The sequence below is a fragment of the Typopeltis vanoorti genome, chromosome 14 (genome assembly GCF_054136105.1).
Source record: "Typopeltis vanoorti isolate ZY-2024b chromosome 14, IOZ_Tvanoo_1.0, whole genome shotgun sequence".
Taxonomy (NCBI): Eukaryota; Metazoa; Arthropoda; class Arachnida; order Uropygi; family Thelyphonidae; genus Typopeltis; species Typopeltis vanoorti.
This window is the reverse complement of record NC_143562.1, coordinates 3,539,010-3,561,243: the sequence shown is the minus strand read 5'-3', so window position 1 is coordinate 3,561,243 and position 22,234 is coordinate 3,539,010. Positions and strand designations below refer to the sequence as shown.

Genomic DNA, 22,234 nt, shown 5'->3' with positions numbered 1-22,234 from the left:
CTTTCAGTGCCTGGAGTTTATAAAGTACCCTGTTCCTGCAAGCTGGTATACTTTGGACAGACAGGTAGATCAGCAGCCATCCACTAAGAAGAACACAAATCATACATCTCCAATCACGACTATGGCAAGTCTGGACTGGCAGACCATATTTTGGATACAACCCACAAGATCTCCTGGAAAAAAACACCATGTTCAACCACAGTAAATTCAAAAAAGACTATTTTTAGAATCTGCAGCAGCACTCAAAAATCAACCGAATCTAAATAAATATGGTTGAACTAAACTTCTGAAAATTTGGGAGACATTAATTATCGGAGATCTAACCTTGCATTCTAGGCCACCTACAATTGCCCATAGAGGGTGCACCACCTAGATAGGACTTTAGAGTCGCCCACGTGTTTGGCTCAGTATTGTGTTGTATTTGAGTGTGTTACATTAATTTTTCTGTAATCCCTGAAGATGTCTTAGTGCCTGAGTCGTAATATTGGAAGTATTAAAATCGGTTTCAATCCTTTCCAAGTGTTGTATATATTCCATTAAACCTCCAACATGATATCATACATTTCCTTAAACCTATTCACTGTTGGGTGCTCATAAACTCTGACAATCCATTCCACTTATTCACCGCTCTGCAATTAAAGAACTTGAAAATTTTCTTTTCTGTCAATCTTATAGAATTCTTTTAGTAACTTATAAGTTTCTATCACATCACCTCTGCCTATCAGCTAAACACTGCATCCCATACATCTTCAATCTATCCTTATAGAGAACATTCCACAGACCTCTCCCTAACTTGGTCACTTGTGTCTGAATCCTCTCCATCACCTCCCAATCCCTAAGAAATGCAAGTGACCAAATCTGTGCACAGTAGTTAACATAGCCTTAAAAAGAGGGATAATGACCTCCCTATCTGTACTTGTCAATGTTTTCAGCATCCAAGTAATCCTCTGCACTATTTTGCCAACTCTTGCAATATGTTATCTGAATTTCAATTCTCTATCCACTGTCACCCCAGATCCCTACCTTCATCAATTTCATGTTAACTAGTACCATCAATGTGATATGAAGTGTGTAATCTTTTCATCACAAAGTGCACTATCTTTTTTACAACATTGAATTGACAACCATTATCCTTTGCACACACTCCCAATTTATTGAAATCATCCTGTAAATATCTACATCACCTTTATCAACTACTGCCCTCCCTAGTTTTGCATCATTGGCAAACAACTGAATGTACCCCATCACATCTTCTGCTATATCATTAATATACAAATTAAAGAGTAATGGTCCTAGCACAGAGTCCTGTGGCACTTCACTAGTCACTATTATTCACCTTGATTCTTTCCATAATCATTCTTTCTCTTACTTGCTATTTAGCAAAAAAAAAAAAAAAATCTCTTCTGGATATACTTTGGCCTGCTTAGCCAATTTTCTCTCAAAATCTGATTTAGCCTTCCTTACCATACTAGTTACCCTTCTTGCTTGTGCTTCATATTGCTCATGGGCATGCTGATCACCTTTCTGTTTATATTCATTTCAAATGCTTCTTTTTTTTTTTTTTTACAGCTTCAACTTTATATTGCTACTCATCCACTTAATCCATACTCAGTTTATCCTCCTAAGCTTGGATGTGCACTATGATACTGCATCACTCAAACAGTCCTTGACCTCTTCCCATGCACTAATGACATTCATTCCATGCAGTTTCTTATGTCATGACACTGCTTGAAGTTGCCTCTTAAGTTTGTTATAAATGCCAGCTTTGTAATTCTACACAAACCCTTTCTTGACTTAAATTTCCACATGTTGAACAACCTCCCAGGACAAGACTGCATGGTCACTTTACCCGATAGGTGGTAGAGTTGCTACTGTAGTTATAGTTCTTCTGATGCTATTACCAGAATCCCACACTCAAAATTCTGGTCCCTTCCATTATCTGCTATTTCAGGTAATTAACCCTTAGTAACTGTATAACCCCAATTTTCCATCTTGCCATGTGCCCTTTCCTCCTTCCAATCTATATCACCATAGTTAAAGTTTACCATGATAATTATACAGCCTGCACTCATTGTGCTAATCTGCTGATGCATGTCCTCATCTTCATCTGAACCCCCAGGTCTATAGCAGCAACCAACAATATATAACTGAAATACATAATTGCAAAGATAATTGCAATGCTGAAACAAACATTCACATGTAAAGACAAGGTTGTCATTTTGCCTCTTTACAAGGAATTGATAAGACCTCACTTGGACTATTGTACGCAGGTCTGGTCTCTGCTGTGATTCTGATATATTGGAGAGAGTGCAAAGTATCATCATCATCAAATTCCTGCCATGTACCCTCAAGGGGTGTACAGGATATGACAGTACTACATGAAAAATTACATCATTACTAACTTCCTATCTACAATTTTCCTCCAAATCAGTCTGTTACTTGTCAAAACTCCAACATTATCAGATCTTATATTTCTATCGTCTAAGGCACTTTGTACCGTATCAATCCACCTATATCTTGGTCTTCCTCTGGGTCGTTTTCCTGCCAAACTGGCAAGGAACACTTGTTTTGCTAATCTTTCCTCTCCCATTCTATTTAAGTGACCATACCATCTGAGATTAGCTCTGCTAACGCATTCCTGGATGCTGACAATGTCAAGTTCTTTCCTAATATCCTCATTTTTAATATGATATTGCCATTGATGCCATTTGTTCAGGCCTCTAATCTTTCTCAGGACTCTCATATCTGCGGTCTCTAGTCTTTGGTCAAGTGTTTTACTTCTGACACAGCTCTCAGATCCATAAGTTAAAATTGGTTTGAACACAGTCTTGTATACAGCTAATTTAGTGTTCCGACTAATTTCTTTCTTATTCCATATGAATTTATTCAATTGACTTCCCACCATACCAGCTTTGCTGATTCTGTTTTCTATTTCTATATTTAGTTTACCATCTTCAGTAAAAATTGTGCCTAAGTAGCTGAAATGTTTTACTTGTTCCACAGGTTCTCCATTCACAACACAGTTGACATTTTCAATGATTCTGCCTATTTTCATTGTTTTTGTCTTTTTATTGCTGACCTTCATACCATATCTATTACAACAGCTATTCAATTTAGTCAGAGAATCTTGCAGACTTGTAGCGGATTTATTTAGAAGTATAACATCATCTGCATAAAGCAAAGAGCTGACATTAACATCTCCAATTTTGATATCAGGTTTAATACCACATTCCTTCATAATGTGATCCATATAGATAATGAATAACAGAGGGGATAATGTACATCCTTGTCTCAAACCAGATTTAACATTAAACCATCTTCCTGTACATCCTCCAATTCTAACTGCTGACTTACAACTCAAATAAAGACTAAGTATTGCTTGATATAATGCCCCATTGACACCACATAACTGCAGCGTATTGAGTAGCTTCTCTCTTGGCACCTTGTCATATGCCTTTTCCAAATCGACAAAACTTAAATACAGATCTTTGTTATATTCCCATGCTTTCTCGACTATTTGTCGTAAAGTGAAGATCTGATCCTGACAGCCTCTATTTGGTCTGAATCCAGCTTGTTCTTCACCAAGCTTTTCTTCCACAATTCTTCTCAACTGTTTCTCAAGTATACTTGCATAGATCTTGCCAGGAACACTCAGTAGGGAAATACCTCTGTAATTCTCACATTCAGTTTTATTTCCCTTTTTATATATGGGTACTATGAGAGCTCTACTCCAATTATCGGGAATTCCTCCCTCTGTCCAGGCTTTCTGAACTATGCAGTGCAGCCACTGCAAGACTCTTATACCACCATACTTCAGCATTTCTGGTCGAATATCATCTATTCCTGCTGCCTTTCCACATTTCAAGCCTTTGATGGCTTTTTCTACTTCAAGTATGGATATGTATTCCTGACTGCATGCCTGGTCAGTGTTTTTTATCACTGTGCTGTCATCACTGCTTGTTTCATTTAGCAGTTTTTCAAAGTAATTACTCCATACTTCAAGGATATCTTTTTCTCCTGTTTTCATTTCACCTTTATCATCTCTAATTCCTTTTACAGCACTCTTTCCTCCATTCCTAAGCTTCTTCAACAACCTCCAGAATATTTTGCCACCTTCTTGATATTTATTTTCTATATTCTTGCCAAAGTCCTCCCATGACTTTTCTTTAGCTAGTTTTACACACTGTTTAGCTTTCTTACATTTGTCTCTGTATTCTGTAAGAGTAAAAGCTGACTTATTTGCCAGGAACTTTTGATATGCTTTCTTCTTTTCCTTCACTGCTTCTTTAACTTCCTGTGTCCACCAGGGAGTTCTGATTTTTTTATCCTTGCACACAACCTCACCACATGCCTCTCTGGCAGAATCAATCAATGTTTCCTTCAGAGTTTGCCACTGAATCTCCAAGGTTTGATTCCTGTTCTCAAACTCCTTCATTTTCTTTTCAATAATCTTTCTGTATTTTAGTCTACAGTTCACATCTGAGAGCTGCTCAACTTTTATTCGCTTTAAAACTTTCTTACATGTTATTCTTTTCAATATGAAATTCAATTTTATCCTGCTGAAGACTAAATAGTGATCACTTCCAATTTCAAATCCTCTGTACACTCTGGTGTCCTGCACCAGAGAGAAAACATCACTATCAACAATAACATAGTCAATGAGATCTTTCTTATTCATAGCCTCTTCTCTCCATGTGAATTTGTGCACATTTTTATGTTTGAACATGGTGTTAGTAATAACCAGTCCATGTCCTGAGCAGAAATCCAACAGATATTTGCCATTATTATTAGCTTTGCTCTTTTCTCCAAATGTTCCCAAAATATTTTTGTATGTCTCACAATCATTTCCTACTCTGCTATTTAGATCCCCAACAAGAACCAACTTTTCTTTTTTCATTGTGTCAGTTGCTTTTTCTAAAGCCTCAAAAAATTCCTCCACTTCTACCTTAGTAGAACCTTCTGTGGGACCATAGGCACAAATAAGTCTCATTGTCCAGTTCCCCATTCTCATATTTGCCCACATTACTCTACTTGAGACTGACTGCCATTCAAGAAGATTAGCCTCGTATTTTGTGTTGAATACTATGGCTACTCCTTCTTTTCCTTGATTGTCATTGCCTGAATATAACATTTTGTATTTATTGCTCAGAAAGATCTCACCAGTTTTGGTCTTTTTTGTTTCAGTCACCCCTATTATGTCGATCTGGTACTTATCTAATTCCTCAGCTAGCTCCATTTCTTTGCCATTCAGGCTTCTTACGTTGATAGTACCGATCTTTAACTCTGGTGATGTTGAGTTGGGGTTTGTTTTCAGATTTGTTCCAGTAGCTGACTTTTCGCTGTTCACCCTGGTTCCCTGGCGAAAACAACGAGTGCAAAGTAAAGTGTTAAAAATTATATCAGGATTATGGAATACTGATAATGAAGACAGACTGAGAATTTGTAGAGTGCAGATGCTAGCAAACAGGAGAAAGAGGAATGATATGACTGAAACTTAAAAAACTTCTGAACAAGTCATACAGGATTTCAGGCGATGGAATTTTTCAATTTATGAGGGCAGAGAAACAACAAGAGGGCATCCCTGGAAGCTGAGAATGAATGCTGCTAAGAAAGGGGTGAGGGCTAGATTTTTCTTTCATACAATGTTGCATGATTGGAATGGACTGCCATTGCATGATGTGAATGAATTCAAGAATAAGTACGATAGCTGGTGCGTGTAGTATGTGGCCTCTCTCAATGAGTCCCTAACTCCCTGGAGGTCTCTCTTAATAATAATATTTTGTTCTATTTGCCTGTATCTCACACCAGACTGATGTGAGATACAGGCCTCAAATGAACCATCTCCCTCAGATCTACAATCTCACTTAACTTCTAATTTTGTTGGTTGAAATTCTTCAACTTTTGGGGGACCCTGTAACCCCTACAGAGCACATCCCCTGGGTGGTGAATAGGATAGCTCACCATGTGTGTGTATGTATATGGTGGGATGGTTCGAATATACTGAATAAGGACTCGTGGACCAACAGGGCAATCATCTTGATTGTAAGAGAAGTGGCACTCCCATGGTACCCTAGCTGGATCTATCCTCTTCTTCTACTACTTTGAGGAAGATCCACTCAATTTAATCTTTCCTATAAGGCCTTATCAGCCAACTCTTCTTATTTTATGAGCCTTATGCTATTAGAGTACTCAAGGGGGGCCATGGGATCTTTCAATTTTTGGTTTATAACCATGTCCCCTCTATAAACCTTTACTATAATTCTACTCTATTCTACAATAATCTACTCTTTCCCATTCAATATACCCTATTCCTCCTATGGGTTTAAATTTGGAAGAAGGCTAGTTCAGAAGCCTTAAGGTAGCAGCCCTACCACTGAACTATCCATCGTCAGGCTAGTCACCTGACATGGAGAACATAATTCTACTTTTAAGTTGGCAGAAAAAAGTAATCGGAATGAATCTATGGGAAATGACCCTGGAGTGGAAAAGGTAAAATGAAAATCTTCTTATTGAAGAGGATAAATAAAACTTTTTACACGCTTCAACATTTTTCGCACCATGTTCTAACTCAAAATAATTTCAACTTTTTCGTGAACCATGAAATTTTTTCTGCTTAGATATAGAAATGACATGGAGGCACATAAGTTATACAGGGCTACACTGTATAATTCAGAAGACAAGGTTAGAAGGTTGAATTCCAGATGATTGGAGTAGAGATCTCAAGTATTCATCTATAAAAGAGGGAAATAAAACTAAACATGAGAATTATAGAAGAATTTTCCTACTGAGTGTTCCTAGTAAGATTCATGCAAGTATATATACTTAAACAAATTAAGAAAAATTGTGGAAGGAAAGCTTGGAGAAGAACAAGCTGGGTTCAGTTCAAACACAGGTTGTTAGGATCAGATTTTCACTTTAAAACAAATAGTTGAGAAATCATAGGAATATAACAAGATGCCAAGAGAAGGGCTGTTCAAAATGCTACAGTTATACAGTGTCAATGAGACATTATATCAAGCAATACTTAATCCGTATTTGAGTTGTAAGTCGGCAGTTAGAATTGAAGGAGGTACAGGAAGATGGTTTGATGCTACATCAGGTGTGGGACTAGGATGTACATTATCTCAATTGTTATTCATCATCTATATGGAATAAATTATGAGGGAAAGTGGTATTAAGCCTGACATCAAAATCCCTGATGTTAATCTCAACTCTCTACTTTATGCAAATGCTGTTATACTTCTAAATAAATCCAATAAAAAGTTCGCACTATTCTCTGACAAAAAATCAGTGGCAGCCGGTGAAAATTTTAAGTGGAGTGATGCATATACAAAATAAGAAAAAATAATTAATTTTTTCCTAATCAGTAACCAATTTATTAATAAGTTTCAGTAAGGAAATACCGTGAGTAGACATATTACTAACTATTATAATAACGGAATTAACTCACATAAATTATTCTTTATTCGTAGAATTTTCACCTGAGTATCACAGGAATCATCAGTACAGGTACAAGGCTAATTAAACAATAACTGTTATATTCACAAAGCGCCACCTAACTAGCTAAGGTTAAATTTCCTAAATTTATTTAATTATTCAATTATAATAATTAAAAAAAATTTTTTTTAATATATATATATATATCTGTATACAATTATATGTTAGGAAAGATCTGCTGCTTTATAAAGTATTTTTTTATTTATTATAATTGAATAATAAAATAATTATTTAATAATTAAATAACTAAATAATTTAAAAAATAATAATAATTAAATAAATTTAGGAAATTTAACCTTAGTTAGTTAGGTGGCGCTTTGTGAATATAACAGTTGTTAATTAGCCTTGTACATGTACTGATGATGCTTGTGAAACTCAGGCGAAAATTCTACGAATAAAGAATAATTTATGCGAGTTAATTCCGTTATTATAATAGTTAGTAATTTATTAATAAGTAAATTTACATATTACAAAAATTGCTTTAGTAAAAATATTTCACCCTCACTATGAACACACACACCAATAATAAAAGTTTCATACACAGAAATAACATGCGCAAGCATACAATATATCTGTAGCAACACTGCTCATTGAGCAGTGTTAGTTTCAACATTCTAACTCTGCATTAGATCGCAACACATTTGTTTCACGTAACGATAAATGAGAAAATATAATTCTTTTCATATTTTCAACAGTGACACTCTTCATAATTCAGCCTTGTATTTATAATAAATAAATAATTATGTTATTTTAACGGCATAATTTCAGTTGAAATTTCTTCTTCGAGATCCGAAATACTAAATATTAGAAGTATTAGAAGCTAATTCTTTTTTGGCTGTACAAAGTTGGTTACGAATTAAGGAGAAACTTGCACAAATGTAAATAGAGTGGGCTCCAGGAAACCGAATTGTTTCTTTAAACCTAGCAAATGTAGGAATAATTTTCGTATCACAACATTTTTTGATGAAGGCAATCCGTGCTCGAAGTTTACCTTGTAAAACAAATAGATTTCCTAGTCTTCCTGTTTGCTTAATAAAGTCTTCCCCATGAAGGATGATGATTCTTATTTTTAGAGATACCTGTGGCATAGTATAATAATTAATAAATAAGGTATGGATATTTCATACTAAAACTAATAGTATATCTTCAGTGTTACAAACAGATAGGAATGGATTACAAGTAACGAACATTCGGTGGATCACCTATTAAAATAAACTGTTGTTGTGAGCTAGGAAATGAAAGAAATTAATAAATAATTAATATTTAAGATAATTGGTATTTTAATAATTACATAAAATAAAAGTCTCCCAGATCTTCGAGAGAGAGAGAGGCAATCATTTCGATTTAAATTCGGTCAGTGTAAAATAGCTTCACAAGTTTCTTTAAAGAGGCGTTCGTATTTGCCCCTGCATCTATGAAGGAGAATAGCTTTATCCCACTGGATATTATGGGTAGTGTTAATACTGTGTTGTGCTAGACCAGACTTCTGAGGTTTGTTGTAATCAATATAATATTGATGTTCTTTAATTCTTTTTTCCACAGAACGGCCAGTTTTTCCAAAATAAGAAACATCGCATTCACATGTTATTTGGTAAATGCCAGCCAAAGATAGAGAAGACAGCTTATCTTTTGCAGAATGCAATAAGGAAGAAATTTTGTTGACAGGAATATACATGGGAAACAATTGGCACTTTTTTAAAATTCTACCTATAGATTCTGAGATTCCTGGAATGTAGGGGATTGGAACTCTGCGGGCTGTTGAAGAAACCTTAGGTATTGGAACATAAGATTCAATTATATATTCAAATTAAACATATTTGGTCGTTTGAAAGTTAAGCATAAAAAACTTATTGTTTAATACTGACCATATAAAAATATTTTAACATTCTTTGCCCACCAGTTTTGCTAGCAAACTGTCTAGCTTTTTCAAGGCGTTGACGGAAAAGTATAAAAAATATTAGTAAATGCAAATTGAAAGGAACATAAAAACATCGTAAACAGTCTATCACGCAAACGTGCTAAGGTTGCACGTTTGCGTGACAGAGACTCGAGTGGACTTATTGTTCTTAATCATTATCACGCATGCGTGTTTGTTGTAAATGCATAATATGATTACTAGCTAGCTGTAGTTCAGATGGATTTAGAGAGAGAGGATGAGGTTTTTCCATGAACTGTTAAGAATAGTACCCTGTTTTCTGTTGAGGTTTTCACCAGTTTTTAACATTACTGCGGCTTCCTTGAATAAATAATGTCTATAATCGTCGTCTAAATATGGCATGGAGCTATTTTGCCACTCTATCGTGTGGTTAGACGTACAGAAATGATGTACTAAGCCGGAAGAAATACTTCTGTTGTGGTTTACATCACCAACGTGCTCTATCTGTCTGATCTCCAAACTCCGTGAAGTTTGTCCAATGTAGGCGAGACCACAGGAGCAAGGAATGTAATGTACTCCTGGATATTTGTAGAATGGCACTTTGTCTTTTGGGGGTCTTATCAATAAGGTGGAGATATGTTGATGATATTTTCATTATATGGCATGATAGCTTATCATCATCATCAAATTCCTGCCATGTACCTTCAAGGGATGTACAGGATATGACAGTACTACATGAAAAAATTACATCATTACTAACTTCCTATCTACAATTTTCCTCCAAGTCAGTCTGTTACTTGTCAAGACTCCAACATTATCAGATCTTATATTTCTATCGTCTAAGGCACTTTATACCATATCAATCGACCTATATCTTGGTCTTCCTCTGGGTCGTTTTCCTGCCAACCTGGCAGAGAACACTTGTTTTGCTAATCTTTCCTCTCCCATTCTATTTAAGTGACCATACCACCTGAGATTAGCTCTGCTAATGCATTCCTGGATGCTGACAATGTCAAGTTCTTTCCTAATATCCTCATTTTTAATGTGATATTGCCATTGATGCCATCTGTTCATGCCTATAATCTTTCTCAGGACTCTCATATCTGCGGTCTCTAGTCTTTGGTCAAGTGTTTTACTTCTGACCCAGCTCTCAGAACCATAAGTTAAAACTGGTTTGAACACTGTCTTATATACAGCTAATTTAGTGTTCCGACTAATTTCTCTCTTATTCCATATGAATTTATTCAATTGACTTCCCACCATACCAGCTTTGCTGATTCTGTTGTCTATTTCTATATTTAATTTACCATCTTCGGTAAAAATTGTGCCTAAGTAGCTGAAATGTTTCACTTGTTCCACAGGTTCTCCATTCACAACACAGTTGACATTTTCAATAATTCTGCCTATTTTCATTGTCTTTGTCTTTTTATTGCTGACCTTCATACCATATCTATTACAACAGCAATTGAATTTAGTCAGAGAATCTTGCAGACTGTTAGCGGATTTATTTAGAAGTATAACATCATCCGCATAAAGCAAAGAGCTGACATTAACATCTCCAATTTTGATATCAGGTTTAATACCACTTTCCTTCATAATGTGATCCATATAGATAATGAATAACAGAGGGGATAATGTACATCCTTGTCTCACACCAGATTTAACATTAAACCATCTTCCTATACTTCCTTCAATTCTAACTGCTGACTTACAACTCAAATAAAGACTAAGCATTGCTTGATATAATGCCCCATTGACACCATATAACTGCAGCGTATTGAATAGCTTCTCTCTTGGCACCTTGTCATATGCCTTTTCCAAATCGACAAAACTTAAATACAGATCTTTGTTATATTCCCATGCTTTCTCGACTATTTGTCGTAAAGTGAAGATCTGATCCTGACAGCGTCTATTTGGCCTGAATCCAGCTTGTTCTTCACCAAGCTTTTCTTCCACAATTCTTCTCAACCGTTTCTCAAGTATACTTGCATAGATCTTGCCAGGAACACTCAGTAGGGAAATACCTCTGTAATTCAAGATAGCTTAGAAAACATAAAATCGTTTGTGAATAAAATCAATTCCATACATAACAAGATAAAATTCACTCTGGAAGTTGAAAAAAACAACAACCATCTGCATTTTCTAGATATCTCGATAAAAAGACAATCAAATAGTGTCAATTTATCTATTTAGAGAAAGCCGACAGACACTGGAAGATACCTTCATTATACTTCTAACCATCACAAGACACACAAACTAAGCATTATCCATATGTTGAAAAATAGAGCACGTAAGTTTATATCAGAAGAGGAGGATACACAGACTGAAATCTCACTAATAGCCAAAACATCACAAAATGGATTCCCTCTGAACATCATCAAAAAATATCTATACGGTGACAACCCCAGACAAGAAGAACCAAACTTCCAGCACTTTTCTACTGTAGTGATTCTCTTCATCAAGTCAATTTCTTATCAAATAGCAAAGAATAGTAAAAGCCCACAACATCAGAGTGATCTTCAAACCAACCACCAGCATGAAACATTTTTTAGGATCTCCAAAAGACAAGGTGCCATTCTACAAATATCCAGGAGTATATTACATTCTTTGCTCCTGTGGTCTCACCTACATTGGACAAACTTCACGGAGTTTGGAGATCAGACAGTGAGAGCATGTTGGTGATGTAAACCACAACAGACGTATTTCTTCCGGTTTAGCACATCATTTTGTACGTCTAACCACACACTAGAATGGCAAAATAGCTCCACGCCATATTTAGACAACGATTATAGACATCGTTTATTCAAGGAAGCCGCAGTAGTGGTAAAAACTGGTGGAAACCTCAACAGAAAACAGGGTACTATTCTTAACAGTTCATGGAAAAACCTCATCCTCTCTCTAAATCCATCTGAACTACAGCTAGCTAGTAATCACATTATGCGTTTACAACAAACACGCATGTGTGATTATGATTAAGAACAATAAGTCCACTCAGTCACTGTCACGTAAACGTGCAACCTTAGCTACTAGAGTGTTTACAATGTTTTTATGTTCCTTTCAATTTGCATTTACTAGTATTTTTTATACTTTTCCGTCAACGCCTTGAAAAAGCTAGACACTTTGCTAGCGAAACCGGTAGGCAAAGAATGTTACAATATTTGTATATGGTGTTGGATTCTGATTATGTAGAGATCATCATCATCATCAAATTCCTGCCATGTACCCTCAAGGGGTGTACAGGATATGACAGTACTACATGAAAAAATTACATCATTACTAACTTCCTATCTACAATTTTCCTCCAAATCAGTCTGTTACTTGTCAAGACTCCAACATTATCAGATCTTATATTTCTATCGTCTAAGGCACTTTGTACCGTATCAATCCACCTATATCTTGGTCTTCCTCTGGGTCGTTTTCCTGCCAACCTGGCAGAGAACACTTGTTTTGCTAATCTTTCCTCTCCCATTCTATTTAAGTGACCATACCATCTGAGATTAGCTCTGCTAACGCATTCCTGGATGTTGACAATGTCAAGTTCTTTCCTAATATCCTCATTTTTAATATGATATTGCCATTGATGCCATCTGTTCATGCCTCTAATCTTTCTCAGGACTCTCATATCTGCAGTCTCTAGTCTTTGGTCAAGTGTTTTACTTCTGACCCAGCTCTCACATCCATAAGTTAAAATTGGTTTGAACACAGTCTTGTATACAGCTAATTTAGTGTTCCAACTAATTTCTTTCTTATTCCATATGAATTTATTCAATTGACTTCCCACGATACCAGCTTTGCTGATTCTGTTGTCTATTTCTATATTTAGTTTACCATCTTCAGTAAAAATTGTGCCTAAGTAGCTGAAATGTTTTACTTGTTCCACAGGTTCTCCATTCACAACACAGTTGACATTTTCAATGATTCTGCCTATTTTCATTGTCTTTGTCTTTTTATTGCTGACCTTCATACCATATCTATTACAACAGCTATTCAATTTAGTCAGAGAATCTTGCAGACTTGTAGCGGATTTATTTAGAAGTATAACATCATCTGCATAAAGCAAAGAGCTGACATTAACATCTCCAATTTTGATATCAGGTTTAATACCACATTCCTTCATAATGTGATCCATATAGATAATGAATAACAGAAGGGATAATGTACACCCTTGTCTCACAACAGATTTAACATTAAACCTACTTCCTGTACTTCCTTCAATTCTAACTGCTGACTCACAACTCAAATAAAGACTAAGTATTGCTTGATATAATGCCCCATTGACACCATATAACTGCAGCGTATTGAATAGCTTCTCTCTTGGCACCTTGTCATATGCCTTTTCCAAATCGACAAAACTTAAATACAGATCTTTGTTATATTCCCATGCTTTCTCGACTATTTGTCGTAAAGTGAAGATCTGATCATGACAGCCTCTATTTGGCCTGAATCCAGCTTGTTTTTCACCAAGCCTTTCCTCCACAATTCTTCTCAACCGCTTCTCAAGTATACTTGCATAGATCTTGCCAGGAACACTCAGTAGGGAAATACCTCTGTAATTCTCACATTCAGTTTTATTTCCCTTTTTATATATGGGTACTATGAGAGCTCTACTCCAATCATCGGGAATTCGTCCCTCTGTCCAGGCTTTCTGAACTATGCAGTGCAGCCACTGTAAGACTCTTATACCACCATACTTCAGCATTTCTGGTCGAATATCATCTACTCCTGCTGCCTTTCCACATTTCAAGCCTTGGATAGCTTTTTCTACTTCAAGTATGGATATGTATTCCTGACTGCATGCCTGGTCAGTGTTTTTTACCACTGTGCTGTCATCACTGCTTGTTTCATTTAGCAGTTTTTCAAAGTAATTACTCCATACTTCAATGATATCTTTTTCTCCCGTTTTCATGTCACCTTTATCATCTCTAATTCCTTTTATAGCACCCTTTCCTCCATTCTTAAGCTTCTTCAACAAGCTCCAGAATATTTTGCCACCTTCTTGATATTTATTTTCTATATTCTTGCCAAAGTCCTCCCATGACTTTTGTTTAGCTAGTTTTACACAGTGTTTAGCTTTCTTACATTTGTCTCTGTATTCTGTAAGAGTAAAAGCTGACCTATTTGCCAGGAACTTTTGATATGCTTTCTTCTTTTCCTTCACTGCCTCTTTAACTTCCTGTGTCCACCAGGGAGTTCTGATTTTTTTATCTTTGCACACAACCTCACCACATGCCTCTCTGGCAGAATCAATCAATGTTTCCTTCAGAGTTTGCCACTGAATCTCCAAGATTTGATTCCTGTTCTCAAACTCTTTCATTTCCTTTTCAATAATATTTCTGTATTTTAGTCTATAGTTTACATCTGAGAGCTGCTCAACTTTTATTCGCTTTAAAACTTTCTTACATGTTATTCTTTTCAATATGAAATTCAATTTTATCCTGCTCAAGACTAAATAGTGATCACTTCCAATTTCAAATCCTCTGTACACTCTGATGTCCTGCACCAGGGAGAAAACATCACTATCAACAATAACATAGTCAATGAGACTTTTCTTATTCCTAGCCTCTTCTCTCCATGTGAATTTGTGCACATTTTTATGTTGGAACATGGTGTTAGTAATAACCAGTCCATGTCCTGAGCAGAAATCCAACAGATATTTGCCATTATTATTAGCTTTGCTCTTTTCTCCAAATTTTCCCAAAATATTTTTGTATGTCTCACAATCATTTCCTACTCTACTATTTAGATCCCCAACAAGGACCAACTTTTCCTTTTTCATTGTGTCAGTTGCTTTTTCTAAAGCCTCAAAAAATTCCTCCACTTCTACCTTAGTAGAACCTTCTGTGGGACCATAGGCACAAATAAGTCTCATTGTCCAGTTCCCCATTCTCATATTTGCCCACATTACTCTACTTGAGACTGACTGCCATTCAAGAAGATTAGCCTCGTATTTTGTGTTGAATACTATGGCTACTCCTTCTTTTCCTTGATTGTTATTGCCTGAATATAACATTTTGTATTTATTGCTCAGAAAGATCTCACCAGTTTTGGTCTTTTTTGTTTCAGTCACCCCTATTATGTCGATCAGGTACTTATCTAATTCCTCAGCTAGCTCCATTTCTTTGCCATTCAGGCTTCTTACGTTGATAGTACCGATCTTTAACTCTGGTGATGTTGAGTTGGGGTTTGTTTTCAGATTTGTTCCAGTAGCTGACTTTTCGCTGTTCGCCCTGGTTCCCTGGCGAAAACAACGGGGGCCTTGTTTAACCGGGCGACGCCCCAGCCGGCATGAAATTTTGTCATGTTGTACCATCATTTTTTATTTTGGTTTAACCAATAAGAATAAAATTTGGTCGGCTAAATCCCAAATTGCCAGCCCATCCTCGTTCGTTCAGTATCAAAGTAGATACCCAACAGGGTGCACCACGAGAAGGTGAGGATTGGACATTAGGTCAGAAGCCCTGGTCGGTTCTCCGCATTCCTTTAAAGGCTATGTGGAGGTCTCCTCTCAGTTATACAGCTTTGACCCTTTAGCACCCCCCATGTAGAGATTAGAGTAATTATTATTTGCTTCAGAATCCAACATGATCTTCCATCACAAAGGCTAGACTTGTAATTAATTAATGTGAATCACTTGTTTATAATTTAATATTCATATAACTACCTTTAATTTTATCTAATATTTAATTAATTAATCAAAGATATATGTATTAATAATGAAAAGACTGTATTAAATATTATTAAGCTATTTAATTCATTATTATATTAATATTATAAGAACTTGTATTTGATAATTTAACTGTGCATTAATTGAAATGTAAATATTCTTTATTTTTTCCTATTTGTAGAAGTTTAGCGTTATGCAATACCTCAATTTTATTATGTTTTGTTTTGTTTTGTTGTCATGGAAACGTATGGTAGATAGCTTGCACGAGTTTGGAACAGTACGTGAGGGAGAAAAGCTGATGTTTAGTTAAAGAGATCACGAGAACAATTTAGGCGGGAAGAATGGATATAAAAAGGAAGAACACTGAAAATATAGATTAGAGAGGGAAAAGAGAGAGAGAATTGACATTCCGTTGGAATCGGAGTATTCAGCATTCGGGGAATCAGAGTGCGATGTTAGAGAGTCAGCAAGTCACTCAAGCAGCTAATTTAAGTCTACTAGTCGAGAAGCAGTTAGCTAATAAGTTGTAGAATAACAATTATAGCTACAGAAAACAGCTGAGAGACTATTAAATAGACTAGCGATACTTGAGTTGAGATTTAATTTCAGCGCTGACCTTTCAAGGACATACAGAACCTTGAAGCAAAGCACGTAGATACTAAAGAATAGTAGAGGCTGTAAAGTTGAAGTTTACCATTAGCTGTGTTTAGAATTATAGTGCCTAAAGAATTATTTCAATGCAGGAGGAAAGAACAACTGTGCATATAAAACCTCAAGATAAGGAATTATTGTGTATTGCCTTAATTCATGAGTGATCAGTAGTACTTCATGCAAGAACGTTTGTTTATGTGTATTGTGACCGATGATTAATTCAGTTATTGCTTAGAAGATTTATTTAATGAGTGCCGTATACTGTTTAAGTGTTTACAGTTATAAAAAGTGTTTACGCATAAGTAGATGAAGAAAAAAGATTATCGGTAAGAATATTCCAACCTTTAATAATTCTATACAGAGAAGTGTGTGAGTTTCATCCTAGAATTTCCCTATACTAACAGTAACTATTGCGGAAATCAGCTCAAGTGTAAATTTAAAAGTGTTTGTTTGTGAAGAGGTGTTACTGCAATTTTTGTCGTATTTGGAACTTAAGGAACTGCGAGAAGACTGTATTATAGAGATAACAGATTTACCATTGTATGAGTTGTATGATTGAATTTATCTGAGGAGTTAAAATGTTTGTGATATCTTAATTACTGATTTGAAGTTAAATGTAAAATTTGTGATTTTAAAATTAAATGTTTGTTTTTGTTAATCAAAAGTTGTATTTTGCCTGAATCTCTTTTACTGCACCATTCATAAAATATTCGAACCAAAGCGGGTAAATTAAGTAAGTTAAATATTCTCGGCCAGTATATATAATAACAACATATAAAGGAAGGGTAGTTGAGAGTTGGTTTATCTTCAATTCTTGAACTAATTCAGATATAAAGTGGCACAGTCTTTAAATATTAATTTTCTTTATATTTGAATTAGAAACCAACTAGCAACTTATCAATTAGTTAAGAACATCGTAACAGTAATCATGTCGGATCCAAAGTATAGATTGAGAAGAAGTAGGATCCAACAATGGTCAGTATTAAACAGTAAGTTTTTTATGCTTATGATTCAATTATCTGTTGGTTTTGATTAGGGTGGTAATTATTAGATTCCATTAACTTTTTAATGATGGAAAGTTCTTGTTGTAAGATTTCTGGAGAAGAGCAAACTTTATGTGCCCTATTAATTAGAGATTTAAGAATGCCAAATTTTTGAGATGTGTGGTGAGCAGACTTTTTATGAATGTATCTGCCAGTAAATATAGGCTTTCAAAAGATGCTTGTAGATGAGGTACCAGAGGAAGTTCGAGTAATCAGGATGTTCAAAAATTGTAAAGTACCAGAATTTTCCTTTTCCATGGTGAATTGGATACGAGGGTGAAGGCTATTTATCTGTTGTAGAAAGCTCATCTTCAGTATGTGACCAAATGGCAAAAACATCATCGACATAACGATACCAAAGAGATGGTTAAGGTTAAAAGGATGAAAACATAGTCTCTTCGAATTGTTTCAAAAAATAGTTAGCCAAAGGTGGAGACAAAGGGCTACCCATGGCAATACCTTCACTTGTTTGTAGAACTTGTTTTTCCAACTAAAATAACCTGAATGGATAACAAATTCAAAAATATTTGTGATATCTTGAGGGTAATCTTCATATAATAATTTGACTGTGTCAGCTAATGGAATATTGGTAAACAGAGATACAATGTCGAAACTGACTAGCAACTCACTCTTTGATTTTTTCAAGGAAATCTGTTGAATTTTTTATGTAGGATCTGGAATGTCCAGTGAGAGCACTTAAAGAATGAGACAAGACTTTTGTCTTGTCTAGTTCTTTAACTCCAGGAAAGTTTAGATATGTCTTCTTTTCCTTCACTGCCTCTTTAACTTCCTGTGTCCATCCATCATGGAGTTCTAATTTTTCTATCCTTGCAGACAACCTCACCACATCTCTCTCTGGCTGACTCAATCAATGTTTTCTTCAGGGCATGCCACTGAATCTCCAAGGTTTGTTTCATGTTCTCACCTTCTTTCATTGTTTTCTTCAATAATGTTTGTGTATTTTAGTCTGCAGTTCACATCTGAGAACTGCTCAACTTTTATCCACTTTAAAACTTTCTTATATGTTCTTTTTTTCGATATGAAATTCAATTTTATCATGTTGTACCATCACTTTATATTGTGGTTTAAGCCAATAAGAATACAATTTGGTCGGCTAAATCCCAAATTGCCAGCCCATCCTAGTTCGTTCAGTATCTAGGTAGATACCTAATTCAGCAATATTTTGAAATAATTACGCCATACATCGAGGATACAAGTTTTTTTTTGACATTTCACCTTATCTCTAATTCCTTTTACAGCACTCTTTCCTCCATTTCTGAGCTATTTCAACAGCATGCTGAATATTCTGATAGTACCAATCTTGAACTCTGGTGATTTTGAGTTGGGGTGTGTTTCAGGATTTGTTCAGAGAACAGCGGTTTTGCTAATTTCTGAGATTTTCATCTCCCACTCTGCTAACATATTACTGGATGCTAACATTGTTAAATTCTTTCCTCATATCCTCATTTTTAATGTAATTCTGCAAATGATACCATCAGTTCACTCTCTTAATTTTCCTCAGAACCCTCATATCTGTAGTCTCTAGTCTTAGATCAAGTGCTTTATTTCTAACCCAACTCTCAGATCCATAACTTAAAACTGGTTTGAACACTGTCTTGTATATTGCTAGTTTAGTGTATTGGCTAATTTTTTTCTTATTCCATATAAATTTATTTAGTTCACCTCCTATCATACTTGCTTTGCTAATTCTGTTATATATTTCCTAAATATATTTCCTATTTCCTATCTTTGCTAAAAAGTGTGCCTAAATAGCTGAAATGTTTTACTTGTTCTATAGGTTCTTCATTTAGGATGCAGTTGATGTTTTCAATGTTCTGCCTATTTTCACTGTCTTTGTCTTTTTAATGCTGATTAGTTAGGCCACTTAAATTGTTTAAGAAGACTTCACTGTCCGTGTATGTGGTTGCAGATAGTGAAATCAAGGTTCAGAAATATAAAGGCAGTTGTCAGAGTGATTTCAAAATTTGGAGAATAGTATAGATATACGAATGCAAAAAGTGGCGAAAGGAAATCTCAACCCAGAGAGGGTCCAACAAAGAGGATTGTAGATTTGCACTCTCTGTTATGGGACCAAACACCACACACACACACAGCATCCTTTTGGTGGAAAAAATTGTTACCGCATGCAGTTCAGATTGCTACACTACAGTAATTGTTAAGTCAGAAATAGCAGGTCAGGTCTGAATGTCTCCAAGCAGTGATGTTTATCATTTCATTTATTTTTATATTCATGCTGCAAATGGCAGCATGAATTTGGACAGCGAATGGATGTGGACACGATTTTTTGACAGGTAATTGTGGCTGGACTGTTTCTCTCCATTCCTATCACTGATGGGATGCTGAAAGACTTTGAATGCAGGCAGGTTTATCTTGAAAACCTTTACTTTGATGAATATTTTTATTTTTTTTAATATACTTACCATTAAAAAAGTAAATAGTTGTATGGTTGAAAAATGCATTTAAATTAATATATTTTTAACTTTCACCGATAAATTGTTAATTTTTGGCAAGAACTGATATTATAAAGATCACATGTAGTGCAAAACACAAACATACTACAGCATTTCCTTCCTCAATATCAGATTGCAATCACAAGACTAAAATGATGAGTAAACAACATACATACTTTTTTAAAACCTCTAGCACTTTCTTGCTAACTCCACACTGAGCCCAGTTTTTTATTGGTTTGGGACAACCCTTGCCTTTTATCTTAACACCTTCTAGTTCCTCGCGATATGCTTCCACCTCTAAATTAAATAAATAAATTGTAATGTATATCGATTAGGTAGACTAAAGATTAGTAATGAATTTACTGAAGTAGCAAGAAAACTTATTGTTATGAGGTATTGAAATCAAACACATTTAAAACAAAATTTCTATTAAACAATGTTTTGATACAGTCTGTCATCATCATCATTTTCTGGTGCACATCATCAAAAAGTTGTATCTGATACTAAGATAATCCAAAACAATATTTCATAAACAGTTTTCTATCAATTTTCTTCAAATTTGTTAGATCTTTGATTTCTAACTGCAATCTGTCTGTATTTTTTGGTGTCCTTCTATTACATTCCTGCTGGTCTTGCTATGAATACCTGTTGCTAATATATCATCTCTTCTGTTTAAAGTGAATCTTTATCTCTCAGATTAGCTGTTTACAGATTCTTGAATAAAGTTGAACTATTTTGACAAATATGTATGTATACATTTCCTTAATTTTCTTCTCATATCTGTGATCTGATCAACTATTTTATTATTAACTTACCACTCAAGATCTCCATGCTTAAACTTTGGATATTGACTTGCACACTTAATTTACATTACTACTAGTTTCTTCTCAACACCTTTCTTCCAAATTAATTTGTTACATATGAGGTATCTGATATTAACAGATCTCACATTTTGAACTTCTAAGCTACTACCTACATATCTGTCAAGATCAGTCTTCATCTAGGTTCCCCTTCCCCCCTTCTATTCTGGAATCGCAAACATGTTTTGTTAACCTCTCATCTCCCATTCTGTTTAAGTCTCCACACCACCTAATCACCATAGTCATTTTTACCCTTTCATCATCTTCTATTCACTACTTAATTTTCTCAGTAGTCATGAATCAACTGGCTATCTTTGAATGCTTTCTTCTCTACGATAAGTATCTCAGATTTCTCTCACTCCATATAAATTTATTAAATACTTTACAACAATCTTCTAGTAGTATAGCATTCGCACTGTCAAAAAAAAAAAAAAAAAAAAAAAAAAAAAAAAAAAAAAAAAGACAGAGGTAAACAGTTAATGTACAAAATTCAAATCAATTAAATAAATGTTTAAAATTTTGTTACATCTGTTAATTAAGTGCAGCAGCAGCAGAATATTAAATAATTCCAAAAATTATCATTTTTTGATTCACCAACATCAATTTCTTAATGTGTAGCCTCATGGGAATGTACAGTATATAATGCTAGTCCTACGTGAAAAAGCAATATTACTAACTTCCTATTAAAAAAATAATTTTTTTTTTAAATCTGTTATCTGTTAAGACTCCAATATTATTAGATCTCGTATTTTTGTCTTCTAAAGCATTCTCACTATAAAAATCCACCTAGACCCTGGTCTTTCTCTGGATGTTTTTACTGCCAACTCTTTTTTTTAAATGAAAAAAAAAAAAAAAAAAAAAAAAAAAACTTGTTTTGCTAACCCTCCTATTCCTTCTGTTTAAATGACTATCACCAAAGATTAACATATTCCTGATAATGTGGCATTGCCATTGATGTTATTCATCTAATCTTTCTCAGGACTCTCATATCTCTGGACTCAAGTCTTTAGTCGTGTTTTATTCTTAACTCAACTTTCAGATCCATACGTTAAACTTGATGTGAATACTGTCTTGATTAATTTCTCTAACGCATAGCATTATACATGTCCGCAAGGATATGTGCTTTGCATTATGGGATACCAAGGAAAGTGATGTGGTCATTAGCCTCTACA

At 35.0% G+C, this 22,234-nt stretch overlaps 1 protein-coding gene across 3 annotated transcripts in view; it reads right to left on the bottom strand.

Moving 5' to 3' along the window:
• The window catches only part of Prp5 (pre-mRNA processing factor 5), a 593,106-nt gene that overhangs the window by 293,575 nt on the left and 277,297 nt on the right, over window positions 1–22,234 (bottom strand). For all 3 annotated transcript variants that reach the window (XM_090403381.1, XM_090403382.1, XM_090403383.1), the window contains exon 9: window positions 20,379–20,499. In XM_090403381.1, coding sequence (XP_090259507.1) covers window positions 20,379–20,499 — 121 coding nt within the window. The remainder of the gene's footprint in view (window positions 1–20,378; window positions 20,500–22,234) is intronic.